Here is a 21,966-nt window from a genome sequence, read left to right on the forward strand (position 1 = left end):
TTGCCCTCAATGGTTCAATCCTTACACATCAGATACATAGCAGGGGATCTCTGTTCCCACCACAAGGAATAACCAAGTCAGGTGAACTGTGCCATTTTAATTAAAGAATGTGCAGTCCTGTCCAACATTTCTCTCTTAAAAAACGTATGAAACACATACTTACTGCGATATAATAAACTTTGGCCTTTTCCACCAACTGCCAGTTTTCTTTCTGGTCCAGATGTCTTTCCTTATTGTAGCAATTTGCTGCTGCCAGGTTAGCAACAAGAGATCTAAAATAGTCAAATAATGTTAACTAATTATTTGTCATAGTTTAAGTAAAAAGAAAACTAGCAAAACATGTCCTCCATTTCAGAGAACATGAAATATCCAGTAACTTCCGCAAAATTTTATCTAACTCACATGCAATAGTATGAACAGTTGATTACTGACTTACAGTGATCTTCAATTCTGGCAAACACACAAATAACAGGTTTTACAACAGAGTTAGTAGGAACTGCAGATGCTGGAGAATCTGAGATAACAAGGTGCAGAGCTGGATGAACACAGCAGGCCAAGCAGCATCATAGGAGCAGGAAGGTTGACGTTTCGGGCCTAGACCCTTCATCAGACCCTTTCTGATGAAGGGTCTAGGCCCGAAACATCAGCCTTCCTGCTCGGCCTGCTGTGTTCATCCAGCTCTGCACCTTGTTATCTCAGATTCTCAGGTTTTACAACAGTTTGCTCAGCTGGCACAATGGACTGTTGTAAGAAGAATACTTAGTGGTGCACTGGCTCCCTTGAAAGAACACAGCATTTCTTGGGTTTCCCACAGAAAAAGGATGGATAGAGGACACCATTAATATAGCGCTAAATAGCATGAGAAATTTTCATATTTCTTATTTGCATATGGCTAGTCTGAGATAAAAGCTTTGTTGTGTGTAAATATACTGAGAAATTTAATGGGATGCTTTGATTATTCTAATTCACTCAATCTATACATATGTATGCTCTCAGCAAGTTACTGTGATTTGCTTCCTTCTTGTCAAATGTAAAAACACATGCTGCAAAATGGTTCTAGTGAAAGTACTTTGTGGGAAGCAACAGTACTCCACTAATAATTTCAATCGTTTTCCAAATATTTGCTTTTCTCAAAAACCCACTTAATTTCAATGGAAGGATGTTTTAATTAAAAACTTGGAGTAAAAGCCTTTGTCAGATGCTAAGAACACTGAAACCCAATTATATGTAAAACTCTAATTTCACAACCAGTGACATTTTCCAATCCTTACCTAAGAAACAATAATATGCAGATGACAAACATTTTGCAGTATTTTCATATTAACATAATATTGATATAATAACATATGCGAATAAAATGAACACCTACCAGTGTTAGGTCAAAATTTTAGGCTATGTTTACAGTTTGAACCATTTCAATTACTATGAGAGAAAGATCTGACCACATGTAAGACTAACAGCAACGCTGTGGTCTTTTAATTTGCAACTGTTGTGCCATTTTTTTCTTGCATCATACTTTTAATAGCAAGTAAAGCTGGGAGAATGGCACCAGGCAAGTTTCTTTTTACAGGCAGCACGAACAAGAAATACCTATCCTGTCTGCTGCGTCCCTTCCACTACTACAAATGATTTTGGACAGCATTCTCCCTGATAAGGATATGTAGTTCTCCATCAATTTTTCTTTAAACCTTTGCATCCAAAATTAATTTTCTATATATTGTAAAAGGCATGAACTATGTACATTTTCTGTTGTATACTCAAATTGACATTCCGTTAAAATCTTTCAACAAAAGCCAATAAACCATAAAATAATTGGGGTAATATACATGTTCATTACTAAGTGGGTAGAGATGGGGAAAAAAAAAGTGAAAAGCGTAACCTTGGGATTAACACAATATTAATGAATCCTGATGAATAGCTCAACAGCACTACTGAAGTCAACAAAAGTCTCTGAGACTAGGAAGATTTCAGGTGCAATCACTATTGCTGAACTGGAAAATCTACGAGAGTATAAAAGACTGCTTTCTCAGAGTGGTGTGAATTGCTGGAGGTTTAACCTGTGGGTCACCATACCTCAGTCGAGGGGAGGGGTTGAGGAGGAGAATCCTTCATGGTAACATCAACCAGTTGTGGAAATTGAACCCATGTTTGTTGGCGCCACTCTGCGTTGTATACCAACTGTACAGCCAACTGAGCTAACTGACCCCCACTGAAAATCTAAAATGGGGTAGATATATAATTAAAATCTAGGGTCCCAGGCTTTGTGAAGCTCTACAATCTTGATCTTAACTCCTTTTGTTCAGTAGAGATCAGATACAGCATTTAAAATGAGGGCAGTCACAAACCCCTCTGATTTCGCTGCTTTCATTTCAGGCCCCTGATATGGTTTCTTGCATAAAGCATCATATCAGGAGTATGATACTGCCTGATAGCTGCCATAGAGCTGACATAACATCTACCATCAAGACTGGTTACTGGTTGAGACAGACAGCTTATAATTTATTAACAATATTATTTACATTGCTATAATGTAACAGACATACATATTCTGGGACAAAAACAGAGGTTGCTGGAAAAGTTCAGCAGGTCTGGCAGCATCTGTGGAGAAAAAAAATCCAGAGTTAACATTTCGGGTCCAGTGACCCTTCCTCAGAACTGATGGTAGATGGGAAATTGTCGGTTTATATGCAGAAAATAGGGAGAATGATGGGGTAGGGAGTAAACAACAGGATAGAGCCTGAAGAGAGACAAGAGCAGTTGGATTGACAAAAGGAGTTGATAACGATCTGGCTAGGAGGGTGAATAGTTGTTAATGGGGACTGTTAGTGACAAACAACAGGTAGTGTAGAATGGCAGGCTATGTGATAACAAGGCCTGGTGTGTGGGGTAAGGGGCTGGGATACGGGAGAGTTTAGGCTCTAAAATTATTGAACTCAATATTGTGTCCGGAGGGCTGCAGGGTCCCCAAGTGGAAAATGAGGTGTTTTTCTTCCAGCTTAGTTGACTTTTGCTGGAACACTGCAGCAAGCCAGAGACAGAGATGTTGGCCAGGGTACAGGGTGGTGCGTTAAAGTGGCAGGCAACTGGTAGCTCAGGTTGTTTTTTGTGAGCAGAATGTAGATGTAGTCTACACTTCATTTCCCAAATGTACAGAAGACAACATTGTGAGCAGTGAATGCAATAGACCAGATTCTGGGAAGTGCAGGTGAAGTGTTGCTTCACATGGGATGTATGTTTCGGCTCTTGGATAATGGAGAGGGAGGAGGTAAATGGGCAGGTCTTGCACCTTTGCCAGTTGCAGGGGAAAGTGCCGTGGGGCTGTGGGAGGTGTTAGGGGTGAAGGAAGAGTGGACCAGGGTGTCCTGGAGGGAATGGTTCCTGCGGAAGGTGTACTAGGAAGGGAAATGTGTGTCTAGTGGTGGCATCTCGCTGGAGGTGGTGGAAAGGATGTCTGATGATCTTCTGGATGTGGATACTGGTGGGATGGTAGGTAAGGACAAGGGGAATCCTATCGCTGTTGCAGGAGGGAAGAGAAGGGGTGAGGGTGGAAGTGCGGGAGCTGGGTCGGACCTGGTTGAGGTCTCGATTGAATAGACCAGGTGAAAGTCTCTGCGTGGAGTCTGTGGCACATTCCTTGTTCCAGTCCTATTCTGGACCCCACCCACAACTCTTTCTCCGATGATATCATTGGTGCCACTTCCCTCTCTCGTCCAAAATTGGGAAAGTTCATGGATTTCGCTTCCAATTTCCACCCTGCTCTCACTTTCACCTGGTCTATCCGACTCCTCCATTCTCTTCCTTGGAATCTCTGTTTCCATTTCTGGGGATAGGCCGGCCACTAACATCCACTATAAACCCACTGACTCCCACAGCTACCTGGACTATCCATCCTCACCCTGCTCTCTGTAAAGACTCATCAGTTCCTCTGTCTCCATCACAAATGTTCAGACGAGGTCAACTTCGACAAGGGAGCCTCCGCAATGTCCATCATCTTCCCCAACCGAGGATTCCCCAACACCGTTGTTGAGAGGGCCCTCAACCAGATCCAACCCATCTCCCGCACTTCTGCCCTTATCCCTTCTCTTCCATCCCGCAACAGCGATAGAGTTCCCCTTGTACTTACCTACCATCTCCCCTGCATCCGGCGAAGGTGCAACACTTGCCCGTTTAGCTCCTCCCTCCCCACTACCCAATGGTGCAAACATACCTTACAGGTGATGCAACACTTCACCTGCACTTCCCACAATCTAGTCTACTGCATTCGCTGCTCACAATGTAGTCTCTTCTACATTGGGGAAATGTAGCATAGACTGGATGACCGCTTTGGAGAACATCGACGTTCAGCTGACAAAAAAGACCCTGAGCTTCCAGTTGCCTGCCACTTTAATACAACACCCTGTTCCCTGGCCAACATATTTGTCTCTGGCTTGCTGCAGTGTTCCAACGAAGGTCAACATAAGCTGGAAAAACACCACCTCATTTTCCGTTTGGGGACCCTGCAGCCCTCCAGACTCAATATCGAGTTCCAATAATTTTACGGCCTAAACTCTCCTATGTCCTAGCCTCCTACCCCTTGCACCAGGCCTTGTTATCACATAGCCTGCCACTACACACCACCTGCTGTTCATCGCTAACAGTCCCCATTACCAACTATTCACCCTCCTAGGCAGATAGTTATCAACTCCTTTGTCTATCCAACTGCTGTCTGTCTTTGGGCTCTATCCTATCGTTTACTCCCTATCCCATTCCCCTCCCTATTTTCTTCATATAAACAGACATTTTCCCAGCTACCATCAGTTCTGAGGAAGGGTCACTGGACCTGAAATGTTAACTGTGATTTTTTTCTCCACAGATGCTGCCAGACCTGTTGAACTTTTCCAGCAACTTCTGTTTTTGTTTCTGATTTACAGCATCCGCAGTTCTTTCAGTTTTTATACATATTCTGGGTTCTTTGCCTGATGTTACTGTACGCTTTAAGCACATATCATTGCTTGCAGACGAGGATGACTCTTATCCACTATCAGGGTAAATCCGTAGGTGGCTGTACAGGCCAACATGCCTACTGCAGACTCTGTTACACTTGGGACAGAAGGTGGCCGCAGGAAGGGTGGGTAGGGTGTTAGTGTGGCGGTACGCTCCTTTTGCTATTTTTGCCTGACTTCCGCTTTGTCCCGACAGGTGCTCGATGCCTTCCCAAAAGCTCCTCCTCCACTTTGGACGGTCTTGGGCCAATGATTTTCAGGTGTCTGTGGGAATGCTGCACTTCATCAGTGAGGCCTTGAGAGTATCACTGAAGCATTTCCTCTGTCCACTTGAGGCTTGCCTGCCGTTTCAAAGCTGACAGTAGAGCAACTACTTGGGGATGACATGCTCTGGCCATCATAACCGATCAAGGGTGGTCCGTGCCTCGACACTGGGGATACTGGCCTGGTCGAGGATGCTCGTGTTAGGTCTGTCTTTCTTCCCAGTGGACTCGCAGGATCTTGCGCAGGCAGCTTTGGTAGTACTGCTCCAGCGCCTTGAGATGTCTGCTGTTGACAGTCCACGTCTCAGAGACAATTTAGGAGGTGTGGGAACCACCTCAGCTCTGATTACCATGATTTTAGTGTTGAATGTGATGCTGTTGTCCTTGATCACCCTTTGCCTCATGTGGCTGAAGGCTGTGCTCGATCTCTATCAATCACTGCTTTGGCCAACAGGACAGTCCCGACATATTAGAAGTGGTCAATGTTCTCCAAGGCCTCCCCATGGATCTTAATGATTGGGTGTTGGCTCCACAATGCCAGGCCAGGTTGGCAGAGGACCTTTATCTTGTGGATGTTCAGAGTGAGACCTATTTTCTCATTTGCCTCTGTAAAGGTGCTGACGACAGTTGGGTGTACACCCTGAGGCACATAATTAGCTGATACAGTATGTTATACAAAGACATTTTTTTCAAAGCTTTTTGTCTTGCATTCATCAGGACAATTTGTAACATTACTAATGTAAGGGGAAACCAAAGTTGGGACTGTATGAGAAGAGAGTACTGATTGGTTAACAACTGAATTCTGATCAGTAAAGGCGCAACCTGGAGAACGCACCAGTTAATGTTCTTTACATTATAAATTAGGCAGATTGACTGATTAGTCATGGCATTGCCCTGGAAATGAATCAGCAAAAGCAGTCACCCATTTTGTTGAGTTGAAACAGGCGTGGTGCTTGTACATGTTTTTTTGTGTCTGCAAAGTACAGGGCCCTATCCTAAACCGATTGTCAGCACAATTCTTCGTACGTTCAGGATTATCCAGCAAACTTGTTCCAATCATGAAATTACTTTATCCTGGTATTCTCGGAAATTGGTTTTCCCTTACACTGGTATTCTTGCAAATTGTCCTGTTGACTGCAAAACGAAAAATTTTGATAAAATGTGTCTTTTACCAGCAATACAATACTCTGACTGCAAAGCATTGAGAGAATAGAGTGTGTCAGAAAATGGAATCCAAAACCTGCTTGTCAGTATATTAACAATAAACGGCTGACAGAAGAGCAACAGGACCAAAACAGAAATCTATTTGCAGAGTCACAAGATATGGTTGAAGTGCTAAATGAGTACTTTGCATTGATGTTTATTGAAGAGGACTTGGAAAAACTACAGTATACTTGTGTGCGTACACTGGAGAAAAAGCTGTTCTCCTTAAAGCATAGGTAGCTCCAGAAGAGAACATATTGCCAAGAAGAGATTTGACAGAAGTCTTTAAAATCATTATTAAAAAGTGTTTAAAATCGATAAAGAGAAACTGTTTTCAGTGGCTGAAGGAATGATAACCAGAAGGTATAGATCTAAAAACTTTTTGGCAAAAGAGACAGATGCTGTGAAGATTTTAAACAAATGCAATTAATGCCCTTCCTAATAGGATGATGAAAGCAGATTCAATTTTAACTTTCAAAAAGTAACTGGCTAACTCCTGGGGAAAAAAAAGACAGTAACTGCAAGGATTGGAGAAAAGAGCAAAGGAATGGGTACAGATAAAAGTTGAAGAAATTCTGTTAATTTGCTCACTTTTGGACCTAGGAATGTTTTGCCATGGGAATGGCTGAGAATGAGCTCACTGCATCTGTTAAAATAAAACTAGACAAACATTTTTAGTGGATAAAAATACAAGGCTGTGAGGAATTAAGTTTTGATTTGCTCTAGCAAAGAGTCAGAACAAAGATATTGGAGTGAATTGCTTCCTCCCACAATAAACTTCACTGTTTCTGAGAGAATGAAGTAAGAAACGAGAGTCAAAATAATTACGGAGGTTAGACAATCAGGAACTAAGTTCAGTTTTTAAAATTATTGCAACCAGGAATTCACTTCTTCAGAATGATTTGCTCACTGCTACTCCAAAAAGGCACACTTGAACTGGCTCTTCATTACGAAACAGAAGAGATTGGTTAGCTAGAAAGCAAGTGTGCATTGGGAAACAGGGACCATAATATAATTTGGTCCAGTGTTAAAAAATATCAGTGTCAGATCAGTTAGAAAGTACATCGTTCATATGTTGGTAATAGATCAGAAAAATGGAAATACTTAAACAATAAGTACATCCAGGACCAGAGAGGGTGGAATACAACTCCCAATTCAAACAAAAAGGACAAGACAAAATACGAAATTATAACCTAATTAATATTTTATGATAGTCTTACCACAAGGAATGAACTTACAATCAATGTTTAAGAATTCAAGTTAATGAAGTCAGTGAACATCTCTACATTTGACAAATCATAAGAAATAACATGATAAATTTAGGGTATCAATGCAAAAACAGTTTTGACATTTTGTAACAGATAGCCAGAGAAGAAATCAGAACAATGACCAAAAGTGTATCATAATGAGTTTCAGGAGCATTTTAAAAGATGAGAAAGAGAGAGATAGGTTTCAGCAGGGAATTCAAAAGTGTAGAACAAAGGTGGCTGAAATCACTGCTAACAGTTTAATCAGAGACAATTTCAGAGACTTCTAGCAAAGACAATGATACATTGAATTCCACAAGTATAGACAAGTAGTTGGAGGTTAGAAAGCAAAAGGATAAAATAGAGAGAAGTTTCTTTACCTGGAAATAAGTTGACTTTGTTGGTTCATGATCTGTATTGGGTTAGCTGCTATTATTTCTAAATAATTTTTAAGCCCAGGTAATAATGTAACATAATATCAAATTTCGCTGATCACACCAAATTAGAGAATAAAGTCAAATAGCGATAGTGCAACGAAAGTCTGCATGGAGAAACAGATGGTGAGTACAGATTCATGTAGAGAATGGTGCATGTTTTTGCACTGAAACAAGAATTGCACTATAAATGGTAAGATTTTATCTGGACTAGAGTAGAAGGATTTTCTTGCATGGACATGAGTTACTAAAAGTTAGATCAGTAAAAGTCATCATAAAGAGTGTACTGGGATGTGTGGAAACGTGTTGGGAAGTGCACCGAAGCAAAATTTCAAATGGAGTGTTGCACATGGGCTTAAGTGTTCTATTTTAGGAAGGACAAAGTAATGAAAAATGTTTCAGCATATTTTATTGTGAAAAAGTTAACTTACTTACTAAAGTGAGATAGATGAAGAAAGAATTCTGCAGTTTTCGCTCTTTTCCACTAGAGCAGAAATGGTAGATCAAGCTTTTCATAGAATCATATAATGACGTAGTATAGCAGGAGTTGTGTCAGTTCTTTGAAAGAAATGTATTGGAATCTAACTTGCATTTCATTTAAATAATAAAAAGCAGCATCCTAACCTTAAACTAAGTTTCCTGAAAGTAGTCGCTGACCTGTTGTCACCAGTGATGCAGGCAGCACAAGTGCCCGTTGGTTGTTCACTTTGTTCATAATAGTGGGCATCAACGTGGGCTTCTTCAGCTTTCTTCTTCAAAATGTCACCAAATTTATCTTTTCCAATGCACCCAAAGAAAGTCGCTACTTTATGAGGTTGCTGAATCATCCACTGCAATTAAAAGAGGGAAATTTGTCTAAAATTGCATTTTTAAATTTTAAAATAAAACAGCCGATTCAAGACATAAACATGTCACCCCCAAAGTCGACAGTGCATCTGTTATCCAGCGCAATTAAACAATGCCCCACTTGGCTTCAACTTTTACCTTATTTTGCCAGAGTAGATCCAGTTTCTCTTCTCAGTTTTACACTATTGCCTTCAGAATCCCTCAGCAGTTCTATCCTTGCTGTTTTTCCCTATTCCATCTTTCATCTACCACATGCTATGCTTTGACAATAATAACCCAAGTCACAATGTCCGCTTTCACATGAATGCTGCCGACTCTCAGCTCTCCATTCTTGGTAGACTGCTTGTGTGACATGTTGCCTTGGAATAGTCACAACCTTAGTTCAGTTTAACAGGGGGAAGAAAGTGATCATTTCCAGACCCATCGCAAAATCTGCACCACTGTCACCTGAATCTAATTAAACTGGATTGGCAGGGGACTGGAACCTCAGCAGGGAGGCAAGAGTGAGGGAAACAAAGATAGAAATGAAAGCTAGGTAGAAAGCAAAAATGGAAGGCAAAGGAAACTAGGGCTGGCATAAGGAGGACTGGAGTACAAAAGTGTGTGTAAACATATGAAAAAAGACAAATCTAAAGGAACAGAATTTTCACAATAAGGCAGATGAATTAACGGTGCAAATAATTGGATGCAATATCATTCCAAGTATGGAGACACGATTAGTGAAGAGAAATGTAGACCCCTGACAGTCTAATACAGGAGAATTGAGATTTGAGAACACAGAAACAGTACAGCAATTAAACAACTACTTTGTTCAGTCTTCACAGAACATGAGCATAAATATTTCCCAGATGTGTTTGGGGAAAAAAGGGTATTTTAGGAAGAAGGGTTTAAAGGAAATTAGTTGGTAAAGTAATGCTGGAAAAATTCATGGGACTGGGAGCTAATAAATTCCCAGGGCCTGATAATCTACATCCCTGGGAACTAAAGGAGATAGCCATAGAAACAGTTGATATGTTGGTAGTCACCTTCCAAAATTCTGTACGTTCAAGAACAGCTCCAGTAGATTGCAGGGTGGCAACTGCAACCACACAGTTTAACAGTCGGCGGGGGAGGGGGCAGCGGTGCAGAGAGAGACAGAAATTATAGACTGGTTAGCCTGACATTGGTAATACAGAACTGCTGCAATCATTTTTAAAGGATGCACTGTCAGCGCAATTAAACAGTACTGTTTGACAAAAAGAAACATGGAATAATGAAAGGGAAATCATGCTTCACAAACTTAACTGGAGGTTTGAGGCTTGTAACTAGTTGAATAGGTGAGGCAGAAACAGTGGCTGTGCTGTATTTGGATTTTCAGAAAGATTTTGAAAATGAAAGCAGTGAGAAAATACTTGCATAGATTGAAAATTGGTTAGCAGAGAAGAAAGCAGGAATAAATGAGGAACAAAAACAGAAGTTGCTGGAAAAGTTCAGCAGGCCTGGCAGTATCTGTGAAGAAAAATTCAGAGTTAACGTTTTGGTTTTGGTGACCCTTCCTCATAATGGGGAAGCATCACTGGACCCAAGACGTTAATTCTGATTTTTCTTCACAGATACTGCCAGACCTGCTGAAGTCTTCCAGCAACTTCTGTTTTGTGTTCCTGTTTTACAGCATTCACAGTTCTATTTGTTTTTATTTGGGAATAAATAAGTTCTTTCCAGAATGGAAGGTGGAGCACTGCAGGGATCAATGCTTGCCCCAGCTATTCACAATGTATATCAACGATTGGGATGAGGGAATATCAACTATAATATTTCCAAACTTGTTGACGACACAAAATTAGGTAGGAGTGGGTGTGGTGAAGAGAACATGGAGACATGAAGAGACCAGAGTTTCCTTAGAGGTCTGAAGGGTCACTTGAACTGAAACATTAACTCTGATCTCTCCCCACAGATGCTGCCAGACCTGCTGAGCTTTTCCAGCAATTTCTGTATGCAGGGATGATGCTGGCCAGAGGTCCAGAACAAAGGGTGTTATTGTCTAAGGACATGCGGTAGGTCATTTTGGATGGATGGAAGGAGAAATTTCTTCACTCAGAGGTTGGTGAATCTGAAGAATTCTCCACCACAGAAAGCTGTGGAGGTAAATTCACAGAATATATTTTGGAATTAAATAAATATATTTCTAGAAGCTAAAAGTGTCAAGAGATATGGGAGAAAGTAGGCGTACGGCAATAGACAGAGAATCAGCTATGACCATGTTAAATAGCACACCAGTTCAATATGCCGAATAGCCTGTGTTCCTATGTTCTTTCTTCCACTGTTTCCATTTCTACTGTCTCAATTTGAAAAACTGCTGAAGCCTCTGTAAACAACTTGATGCTGAGCCAAATTTCTTATTTGCATATTCTCTACCACAAAGATGTGCATGGCTCATATTTCCACTTATGTAGCATATTTCAGTTTTTTTTAGGGGGGAAGGAGGCATGTAGTGGCAATGCATAACACTTAGCGAATAAAAATAATGATGGCACTCAGTCACAGTTCAGTTAATTGACAAGGACCTGCCTTTGGGCACAGAACTCAAGAATAAGAGAACATCACTTTCCACATTCTCAGTTTGTGCGTTGCTGAACTTGTATTCAATACTCCTCTCACTTTATAACTCAATTATTCTAATGCCATCCTGGCCAGCCTCTCATTTTACTTGCTTCATAAAACTTTACCTACCCAAAATTCTGCTGTCCATATTCTACCTGACACAATGTTTCTCTGTTCCACTTACATCTTCCACTGGCCTTCACTATAAAACACTGGTACCCGGTTTCATATTCCCATTCTCATCATTAAATCCCTTCAAGGCACTGCTGCTCAACATCTATAACTTTCCTCCAAACTTCCAAACCCCATACCCATTTTCTCAGACTTCAGTTTTTGGGTACCCACCGATTCTTTGAGCAAAGGCACTTCCTGGCATCTCTTTTTCTTTCATTTCTCCCATCTCCTTCACCATTGTCAAATGCCAATTTTTCAACCAATCTTTTGGCCACTTTCCCAAATACTCTTCAATGGCTAGGCATTCATTTTCTCCTCTCCCCCCCGCCACCTTACTCTTCTTTGAGATGCCGTGTAATTTGTTTTCTATGTTAAAGATGTCATTCAAATGCAAGTAATAGGTGACGACTGCAAAATGTCAGCAGTCAGAGTGTCTGGATCAGTAACAATCTTTTTCTTTGGAAGAACTGATCACTACCAAATCTACACAAATACTATGAAAGATCATATAATAGTTTCAAGTATTTAGACCTTCTACATGCAGTTCTCCAAAATCCTGTTGCTTTTACCGATGAATATTAAAGCATGAAGCAACAGTGAAGCTTTTTAATAGTTTGAAATATGAACAACCAAACAGGCTCAATTTTATGGAGTTGAGGACTGCTTGTTTGAAATAAAAAGGAGCCATCCAGATCCTCCAAATCTACTAGACATTTGACAAGAGTCAACTGTCATAGAATCCCAACAGTGTGGAAGCAGGCCATTCAGTCCAATAAGACCCACCGAACAGCATCCCAGCACCACCCCCCACCCTATCCCCTTAACCCTGCATTTCCCATTGCTAATCCATCTAGACCACATATCCTTGAGCACTATGGGCAATTTAGCATGGCCAATCCACCTAACCTACACATCTGCAGACTGTGGGAGGTAAACTGTACAACCGGAGGATACCCACACAGACATGGGGAGAATGTGTAAACTCTATGCAGAAAGTTGCCCGAGACCAGAATCGAACCTGGGTCCATAGCACTGAGGCAGCAGCGCTACCCAGTGACGACCTTGCCACCCAACTGAATTATTGTTTTCCGAAAGTTAATGGTGACCACCCAAAGTACCTTTTGTTAAAATTCATTCACAGGATGTGGGCATCACTGGCCAGGCCAGCATTTATTATCAACAACAAAAACAAAAACAAAGTTGCTGGAAAAGCTCAGCAGGTCTGGCAGCATCTGTGAAGGAGAAAACAGAGTTAAATGTTTCAGGTCCAGTGACCCTTCCTCAGAACTCGGCATTTATTATCCATCCCTAATTGCCCAGAAGGCGGTTAAGCGTCAACCACATTGCTGCAGGTCTGGAGTCACGTGTAGGCCACACCAGTTAAGGATGGCAGCTTCCTTCCCTAACGGACAGGAGTGAACATTGTGAAGCAAACACACAGCTAGAAAGGGTAACAGCAAGTCTGTGACCTTGATTCATTATTGATCTCATCCCAATGGTGCAAGCAAGTTGTTGGTGTCCTTGCAACTTGGCTGTACATTGCCTCAGAGTCTATGAAGCACTTATCCTCGGTCTTTGGCAAGTGGACAAAGTTGCTGCCTTTGACATATGTAGTGAGTACAACAATGGACTAGATAATCTCCCCAGCATTTTTGATTTTGCACCATAAAAGTAACAAAATATCACTCGGTCACTTTAGGCATAAATTCCATTAAGTTTAACTTACTTGCTGACTCAACATGGAAGACTGTAGTTTGTGGTTGAATAGCGTGCAATAAAAATTTACACTGAGTACTTTCTTTCATATTCCCCATGACTTTCTTGATTTTCTATACTCATAAACGCTTCCATTATTATTTCCAGATAAATATCCTCTTCATGTTATTATATCATAAGTAAAAAAAAAATCAAAAAAGCAACAGGGAAAAAAACCTATGCCATAAAAACTTTATTGCATTGCAACTCTTTGTTTTACTTAGTTCATCAACAGGAAAGAGTAATGTGGCTTCTGAACACTATCACACAGTGAATGCATTTTAAAACTTCCCAGCCTTTTCACACACATTCCCCATCAGCAGGAATAAACACACTGTTGTGAAAATATCACTGAAAAGACAATGGAGACAAGTAAGGACTGCAGATGTTGGAAGCCAGAGTCTATAGGTGTGAGGCTAGAAAAGCACAGCAGGTCAGACAGCATCCGAGGAGCAGGTAAGTCAACGTTTCGGGCCAAAACCTTAAATGTCAACTTACCTACTCCTTAGATGTTTTCTGACCTGCTGTGCTTTTCCAGCCTCACACCTACAGACACTGAAAAGACAATGTTTGAATGCAAAAACAAACAAATACTCAGCGTCATGATGGAGGGTAAGCTAACTGGTAACAAAGATTGCAACAGTTTTTTTTAAGATACATAAAATGTAAGAAAGAGACCGGACTGGAGATTGGACTGCTGGAAAATGAGGCTGGAGAAGTAGTAAGGGGGAAACAAACTTCAACGTCAGCATGATCATATTAAAGGTGGCTATGTAATTATTCCACTCAATAAAGATTGAATAAATTTAAAAAAAAAATTGGGGCAGCCCGGTAGCTTAGTGGTTAACACTGCTGCCTCAGTGCCAGAGACCCAGGTTCAATTCCACGCTGAGGCCATTGTGTGTGGAGTTCATATGTTTTCCTTGTGCCTGTGTGGGTTTCCTCCCACAGCCCAAAGATGTGCAGGTTAGGTGGATTGGACATGCTAAATTGCCCATAGTGTAGGTTAGCCACGGGAAATGCAGGGTCACAGGGACTAGGTGGGATGGTCTTCAGAGGGTCGGTGTGGACTTGATTGGCTGAATGGCCTGCTTCCACACTGTATAGACTCTACGAAAGAAGTGCCAGAGGAACTGAACGGTGAAAGACACTAGCAGCAAACCAGAAATTCAAGGGGCAGAGAAGGAGAAGGTATTGGGAAGCTGAAAGGTGGATAAACTATCCTGACCAGGTGGAGGCTGAAAGAGAAAGCTGAGGAGATTGTGCAGGCATTGGTGATCTTTCAGTAATCACTGGAGTTAGGGAGGGTTCCATAAGACTGGAAAATGGCTAATGTAACACCCTTATTTAAGAACAGAGAGTGGCAGAAGGTGGGAAGTGAAAGGCACGTTAGCCTGACTTTGGTCAATGGAAAGATTTTCAAGTCCATTATGCAGGTTGAGACTGTGGAAATGAGTGGTAAAATCACGATGAGTCAGCGCGGCTTCGTTAAGGGGAGGTCATGCCAGACAAATCTGTTAGAATTCTTTGAGGACGTAACGAGCAAGGTTAGACAAAGGAGAGCCAGTAGATGTGATCTATTTAGATTCCCAGATGGCTTTGACAAGGTTTTTCACAGTAGACTGCTGAATAAGGTAAAAACCCATGGTGTCAGGGGCAAGGTAGTGGCATGGATAGAGGATTGGCTGAGTGGCAGAACAGAAAGAATGGGGATAAAAGGGGTCTTTTTCAGAATGGCAGCCAATAACTAGTGGGGCTCTGCAAAGGATAGTCTTGGGACCACAATTATTCACATTATACATCAGTAAGCTGTACGAATGGCTGAGGGCATTGTTGCTAAGTTTGTAAATAACACAAAGACAGTGCCGAGAAAGCAGGCAGGCTGAGAAGGTCTTGCACACACTAGGAGAATGGCAAAGAAGTGTAATATGGAATACAATGTGAGAAAGTGTAACATTACGCACTTTCGAGAGAAAAGAGCGAAGTAGAATATTTCCTAAATGGGGAAAGGCTTTTGAAATCTGAAACAAAGCCACTTGGGAGACTTAGTTCAGGGTTTCCATAAGTTAACATGCAGGTTCAGTTGGCAATTAGTAAGGCAAATGCAATGTTCGCATTCATTTTGCGACAGCTAAAATATAAGAGCAGAGATGTACTGCTGAGGCTGTATAAGGCTCTGGTCAGACAGTATTTAGAACATTGTGAACAGTTTTGAGTCCCATATCCAAGGACGCACCCAGTGGCATTTGAGGCAGAGGAGAAAAGGTTTACACGAATGATCACATGGATGAAGGGCTTGCCACACGAGGAATGGTTGAGGACACTAGATCTGTACTTAGCGTTTAGAAAGATGGAGCTGGTGGTGGTGTTTGGGGCGGGTATTTCTCTTTGAAGCTTACAGAATGCTAAGAGGTCTGGATAGAGTGGGTGTTGAGATCATGTTTCCAGAGAAGACGACTTGGACTCAGTGCACAGCTTCACAGCGATGACCATTTGCAACTGAGATCAGTAGGAATTTTTTTTAACCAGAGAGTGGTGAATCTGTGGAACCCATTACCACAGAAGGCTGTGGAGATCAAGTCATTGAGCGCAGTGAAGACAGAAATAGATAAGTTTTTAACTAGTAAGGGAATCAAAGGTTACAGGGAGAAGGCAGGGAATGGATTTGGGAAACATATCGGCCATGATCAAACGGGTCAGCAGACTTGATAAACCGAATGGCCTCATTCAACTCCTACATCTTATGGCTTCACACTCAATCTTTTCATGCTCTGATGCAGTGTTTTTTCCTTATCTTATTCTAAGTTAATGTGAATGACGGAACGTATGTATAGCAAAGGTACAAACTTCCCACTATATGTTTACATTGAATCATTTATTGCCACGTGTATTCAATCAATTCAATCAAATAAAAACAGTTCTTAAAAAAAGCAATGGAGGAAAAAGGAATCTAAAGACTAAAAAGCTTCTATATCTTTAAGAACCCCTTTATGCATGGGTCATTTTGCTCACTTTGCAGATGGAAAATTGCATCCATGGTCATTAACACCCATTATCATAGTAAAATTAAATGTTTGTGCACTGAGATTTCCCAGCTGTCACAGATAGATTGTAGAGGTAATAAAGTGCAAATATGGCAGGACAGAGTATAATCATTAAAGTTCTCAGTGCGAATATCAGTTTTACTGTTGAAAACCTGACTCATGGGTGTAGTCTAGTTGCCAAGAGTAAAGGCTGGGCCCCAAGAATTCAATCATGCCACAGAATGTTGATAGCCTGGCATAAAATAGGGAGGTCTGAAGAGCCCATCACAACGCAGATGGTGCTGTGGTAAGAGCCTGCAGAGGTTAGTGTTCCAATTTCCAGTTAAGCAATGGGATTGGATTGCAGGATTCTTGAGGTGGAACAGGCGGACAGAGTTCAGTGGTTGTTTGGAGAGTTGGATTGCAGATCTCTGAAGTATTGCTGGGGAGGGAGAGGCCAGGAGATTGAGAGCAGCAGCGAATCGAAGTACTATTGCTGGCTGTTTCAGGACAAACCAATATAGCAGAAGTGGCATGCACTTTCAAATGGCTGAACTACAGCTTTAGATGTGGGTACAGACCATCCCATGTTTACCAATTATCAAGAATGCAGCTGGTACAACTTGAAAGAAAGAGAGGTGAGGGGGGAAACGGCCTTGCATTAGATATGACTTTGGTTCTGAAACAACAACAACAGTACCTCATTTTACAACCCGTCTCCAGGCAAGAGTCCCCAGTTCCCTACAGTCCTAGGTGAGGACAGGGAAACTGGACCCCCTTCTTTATTCAACTTCCTCCTTCTGTCAGTTGCAACAAGGTTGACAGATGATGAAGGATCCTTTGTCTTGTGGAACTTTCCCAAATTCTTTTCCTGTTAGCTTTAAGGTTTTTCTCTTCTGCTCCAGCATTCCATTAATTGCTATTCCAGCACATAGTTAATCTCCTCCCAAACTGGAGTCTGGTCAAATTCACTGGGCCTGGATGAGAGGAAGGTTGCCTTGTAGGAGGGACCTCTTCTACATTAGACAGAGCCAAGGTGGTGCAGCTTGTGTTGTCTCAGCAAAAATCTTTAAATGCAGCAAAGTGAGCAGTCTGTTTGCTGTTCTGCATCTGGAAGGTTGAACATGGAGTCTATGTTTCCTTGTATCTGTGCACTGCTTGGCTGAATAGTAGGATGTTAATGGGGGCCTCACCCAAATTTCACTTGAACTGACCTTTACTGGTACCCTCATACTTTAGGCTCATGGTCATGGGGCAGACTGTAACCTGCTTGACCCTTTCTTGGCCATGATCCTTTCTTGGCCATGATCCTGTTTTATCGTGTTGATATGATACAGCTGCTGATTTCCTTCCTGCTTCAGTGTTTCAATTAGATAGTTTACCTCCATGAGCTTTGTTAGTCTTTACGGGCCACTAACTAGATGCCTTAGGGTTCACCTGGTTACAACAGGAGCACAAATACCTGAAAGGCTCAGGCTCCTCAGGTTCGTTGGCCTATTTTGTAACAGCCTCAGATTTTCAACTGCTATTGGGTCACATTAGGCTTGGGTGTTGTGGGAATTCTGCAATGTGATCTAACGTGGAGACTTCGTGCTTCCGTTCTAAAAACCCCTCCTTGATTAGTTTCAGCAGCCCTCACAGTTGGTGCCTGTAAACTCATTCAATTGGAGTAAAACTGGAGGACTCACTGGGTGAGTTCCTATTAACAAACAGAAGAAAATCTAGTGCTTTATCCCAGTCAAGTAGATATTCTTGGGAGTGAGGTGGCAGCACCGTTCTAGAGTCCTCTGCAGCTAAAGGTGATATGATAAAAAGCTTCAGCTGGTTCACTCCTAGGTTACCTGAGTTATTGAAATATTTTATATATCAAATTTGAGCCCTGATCCAATTGGATTTCTGTGGCTAGGTCAGGCCTGGTGAAGAACTGGGTCAATTCTCCTCCACTGTCACAGTAAATTGGGTTGTCCAGGAAACAGACTCTAGGAAGCAAGAAGCCACATCCATGATGGTGAAGAGATATACTGGTAACCCACTTTTGTTTCAGGCAGGGGACCCATGTAGTTCACAAAGAAACATTCCCCAAAAGTCAGCACAGGAATCATAGGTGCTAATCTTATGGTAGTTCTGGTTTTACCCATAACCTGTCTGGTGTGGCAGATTCTGCAAAACTGCACTACATCCCTTTGGAGGTGTGGCCAGGAAAAATGCCAAGTGATGCAGGCTTAGGTTTCAAGTACAGTGACATGCCCAGCCATCAGAATTTCACAAGCTAATCATAATAGATTTCCATTTTATCACAGTGGCATACTACCTGGTGGATCATAGTCCACTCTTCTGCAAGTTTATGAGGGGATCGCCACTTCCTCATCAACACCTCATTGTTAATATAGTAGTTTTCAGGGGCTGCCTCTACTCAGCTTCTGTAAGTGCAATCTGAGTCAATGGTATTAATAGTGGGGTCAGCTTGCTGGCATGTTACCAAGGATGATCTGTATTGATTACCTCCTTAGGGCCTTCTTTATTACCAAAGAAAATTTAGATAATAAAGCTGGAGGATGTTCTGCTTGCAGTGCTACCTCAGCCTCTCCTGGCTGAGCTTGACCCACTTGTTTTCCCCATAGCCTTCAGCAAGTGGCACAGACATACCTAAGCTTTTGTCAGGGAAAACATACAGGCCTCTTACTGGTCATTTCAGCACCACCCTTTTTGACCTTAGTCCCATGGGTGCTCAGCTTCTTATCACTGAATCTACCAATCTACCCCAATCTCTTCCAGTTGATTGGGAGTGACTAGGAAAGTGTTCCTTCTGGAGCAGAGTTTCACCAATCAACTCATCACTACCAGTGAGTGTGGCTGATTGGGACAACTGTTCCGGGAGATGAGTTCTTATTGGGAAATCTATACCATTTTTCAACTCAATAATGATTTCAGAGATTCTCCTAAGTAACTTCTGTTTTAAATGCCCACATCTACTAGTTAACGCATGTGGCTTTAGCATTTGAATTCCAGCCATGTCTGGTCAGGTTATTTTCCCAAGAGTATGGAATTTCTAACCGTGAGATTCTGGTAATAATGGGTAGAACAAAAGAGCCCTTATCGTGGCGTCATTATCAGTGAGGCTTTATTCTGGCCAGAGGGAACAAACCTTGTCAGCTTTTGCTGCAACTTTATTCTGAAGTAATAAGGGACAACACTGCATTTCAGCTGGCGGGGCAATTACTTCAGGCTTAGACATGAGCAAACCAGGCTATCTCAGTCTGATATTGTGGTGTATTTAAGAGATACAGTAACAGTCCCGCCCTTAGCTTGAGCTACTCTTGTTTAAACTCCCTTTCCTTCTATGTCCAGAAATTCTCTCTCCTCTCCAAGCCCCTTCCACACTCTTTCCTTCTCATTTTTTTTTTCCTGAAAAGGTGAATTCTTGCTGCTCCAATTTTAACCTCTTCACTGCTACTCGGCTGCATCATGGTCAATTTTCACCTGTCGATTGTTGGCCAACCCTGTTAACAGTTTGAGATTTCTGGGTGTTAGGCAAAATTCAAATCCCAGATGATAACAAGGACTGCAGATGCTGGAAGTCAGAGTCGATAAAACGCGGAGCTGGAGGATCACAGCAGGTCAGACAGGATTTGAGCAGGAAAGTCGATATGTTGGGTCGAGACGCTTCATCAGTCTACCGTGCTCCTCCAGCTCCACATTTTATCAACTTCAGAAATCAGGTGTTTTTTTTTAAACTCTTTTAACTGTTCAAGACGCAGAACTTTTAAATACCTCTAAAGTAACTTCCCTTAATTGTCCTAAAAAAGGCAATGATGTCGAATGTGGTCTTTTTTACATTACTGGTATAACATAACAGAAAGCCTTTTTGCAATTTTTGTTTTTGTAGAAAAATTGGTTTTAAAGGACAACTTAATTTACCTATTCCAGCTCATTTCATTTCATTTGTGGTACAGGGTCCTGACAACAAGCCTCTAATTTGTCATGACTGGTACCTGGGTGAAGAAACTGCCTCCCTGATTCAGCGCTTCCCTTTTTTGGTGAGAAAGTAAACTTAAAACAAAGGATCTCTTCCCTCATTGATATCCTTCATGATTACATCATAATTTACATTTCACAAGTAGCCAATTTAATCAGGCTCTTTTGAGTTACATAAAATGTGAGTTTATTAGTTAATAAAAATGAGGAAAATGAAAACAACACAGATATGAAAAGTAAGTAAAAAGATAACAAGACATATGTTTTAGTCTTTGGTTTACCATGTGGAGATTCCGGATTCTGTAGATTCGCTGAGGAGAACTATCCAGTTTCCTGTTCAAACATAGCTTTTGACTGGCAAGCTGATTGAGAGAGGGGGACAGAGATTCCACATCCTTCACAGCACACACAAGCTCACTGGCAGAACAGCCAACGAGGGTGCACACTTAGTGGGATTTAAAACTCTTGTGCATTCTTGGAGGGGTATATGTTATAAACGCAGACTTAACTTTTGGCTATACTGTTTTATTTTCACCTCAAATCATCTCCATAATCTACGAATGTAACTCACAAGAGATGGTCTAGGTTTTTGCCATGTATCTGTCCCTTTGAAATGTTTGTCTGAAATTCCTTGACACCCTTCACAGTGTGACATTCCAAGTGCTCTCTCAAAGCTGGGTATACTACACAGGAATTTTATTCTTAGCCATCTTTGCTTTATAGGTGCTTTGGTTGAAAACTTTACTTAACATTAAATTCAATATGTCTCAAAGTAACTTTAGATTTTGATCCTTTGTCAGTAGCCAACAGGTGCTACAGATCCAAACTCTACATCCAAAAAGATTCAAATTTTCACTCATTGTGGGAGGAACTAAGTACTGTAGTAATTTATTTTTACACATTATAGACTGAGATAAGGCTTCAATCAAATTATTAGTACAATAATTGAACATTTTATTTTAAAACATTGGGAAATTTGGTACAATATAGTAATTCATGAAAGGATCTTCATACAAATTAGCGTATTTTGTTTCAGGACGCTCATCAGATGTATGGCATAGCTTAAAACATCAAAACAATCTCACAATAGTCTGAAAGATACAACCTAAAGCAACTAACTCAGTCACATCAAGTGCATGTTTTGTAAAAGCTTCTTTGCACAGTTCTGTTGCCTCTTCCCTCTTTGCCTTGTCTCTAACAATGCTCTTCGCTTCTCTGCCTCTTCTGAAGGCTTTGGTGCTCCGGATAATCGTTTTTGACTGTGTAATATGTTACATAGGTAAATATACCAGGAAATCTATCTACTAGATTCCATAAATGATAAGTTGATGCGTTTTCGATGGTATTTCTTCAGGAATAATAAATTTTGGACAAGACAGAAGCACTCTCAACTTGAAACTCATCTCTCAAATTTACCTGAAGTTCTGCAAAAAGCAGGTGGAATGCGAGTTGACCATCACATCTGATAAAAGACCACATCTCAT

At 41.4% G+C, this 21,966-nt stretch overlaps 1 protein-coding gene across 4 annotated transcripts in view; it reads right to left on the bottom strand.

The window, feature by feature from the left end:
* LOC109936756 (adenosine kinase) overlaps positions 1–21,966 on the bottom strand; it is a 503,574-nt gene that overhangs the window by 341,779 nt on the left and 139,829 nt on the right. For 3 of the 4 annotated variants that reach the window (XM_048616272.1, XM_048616269.1, XM_048616271.1), the window contains exons 5-6: positions 8,754–8,959; positions 164–272 (exon numbers count right to left, since the gene is read on the bottom strand). In XM_048616272.1, the coding sequence (XP_048472229.1) occupies positions 164–272; positions 8,754–8,959 (315 nt within the window). The remainder of the gene's footprint in view (positions 1–163; positions 273–8,753; positions 8,960–21,966) is intronic. The other variant, XM_048616270.1, reaches the window with a different exon arrangement.

This window comes from Rhincodon typus, chromosome 34, assembly GCF_021869965.1.
Source record: "Rhincodon typus isolate 14 chromosome 34, sRhiTyp1.1, whole genome shotgun sequence".
In the NCBI taxonomy this organism is placed as follows: Eukaryota; Metazoa; Chordata; class Chondrichthyes; order Orectolobiformes; family Rhincodontidae; genus Rhincodon; species Rhincodon typus.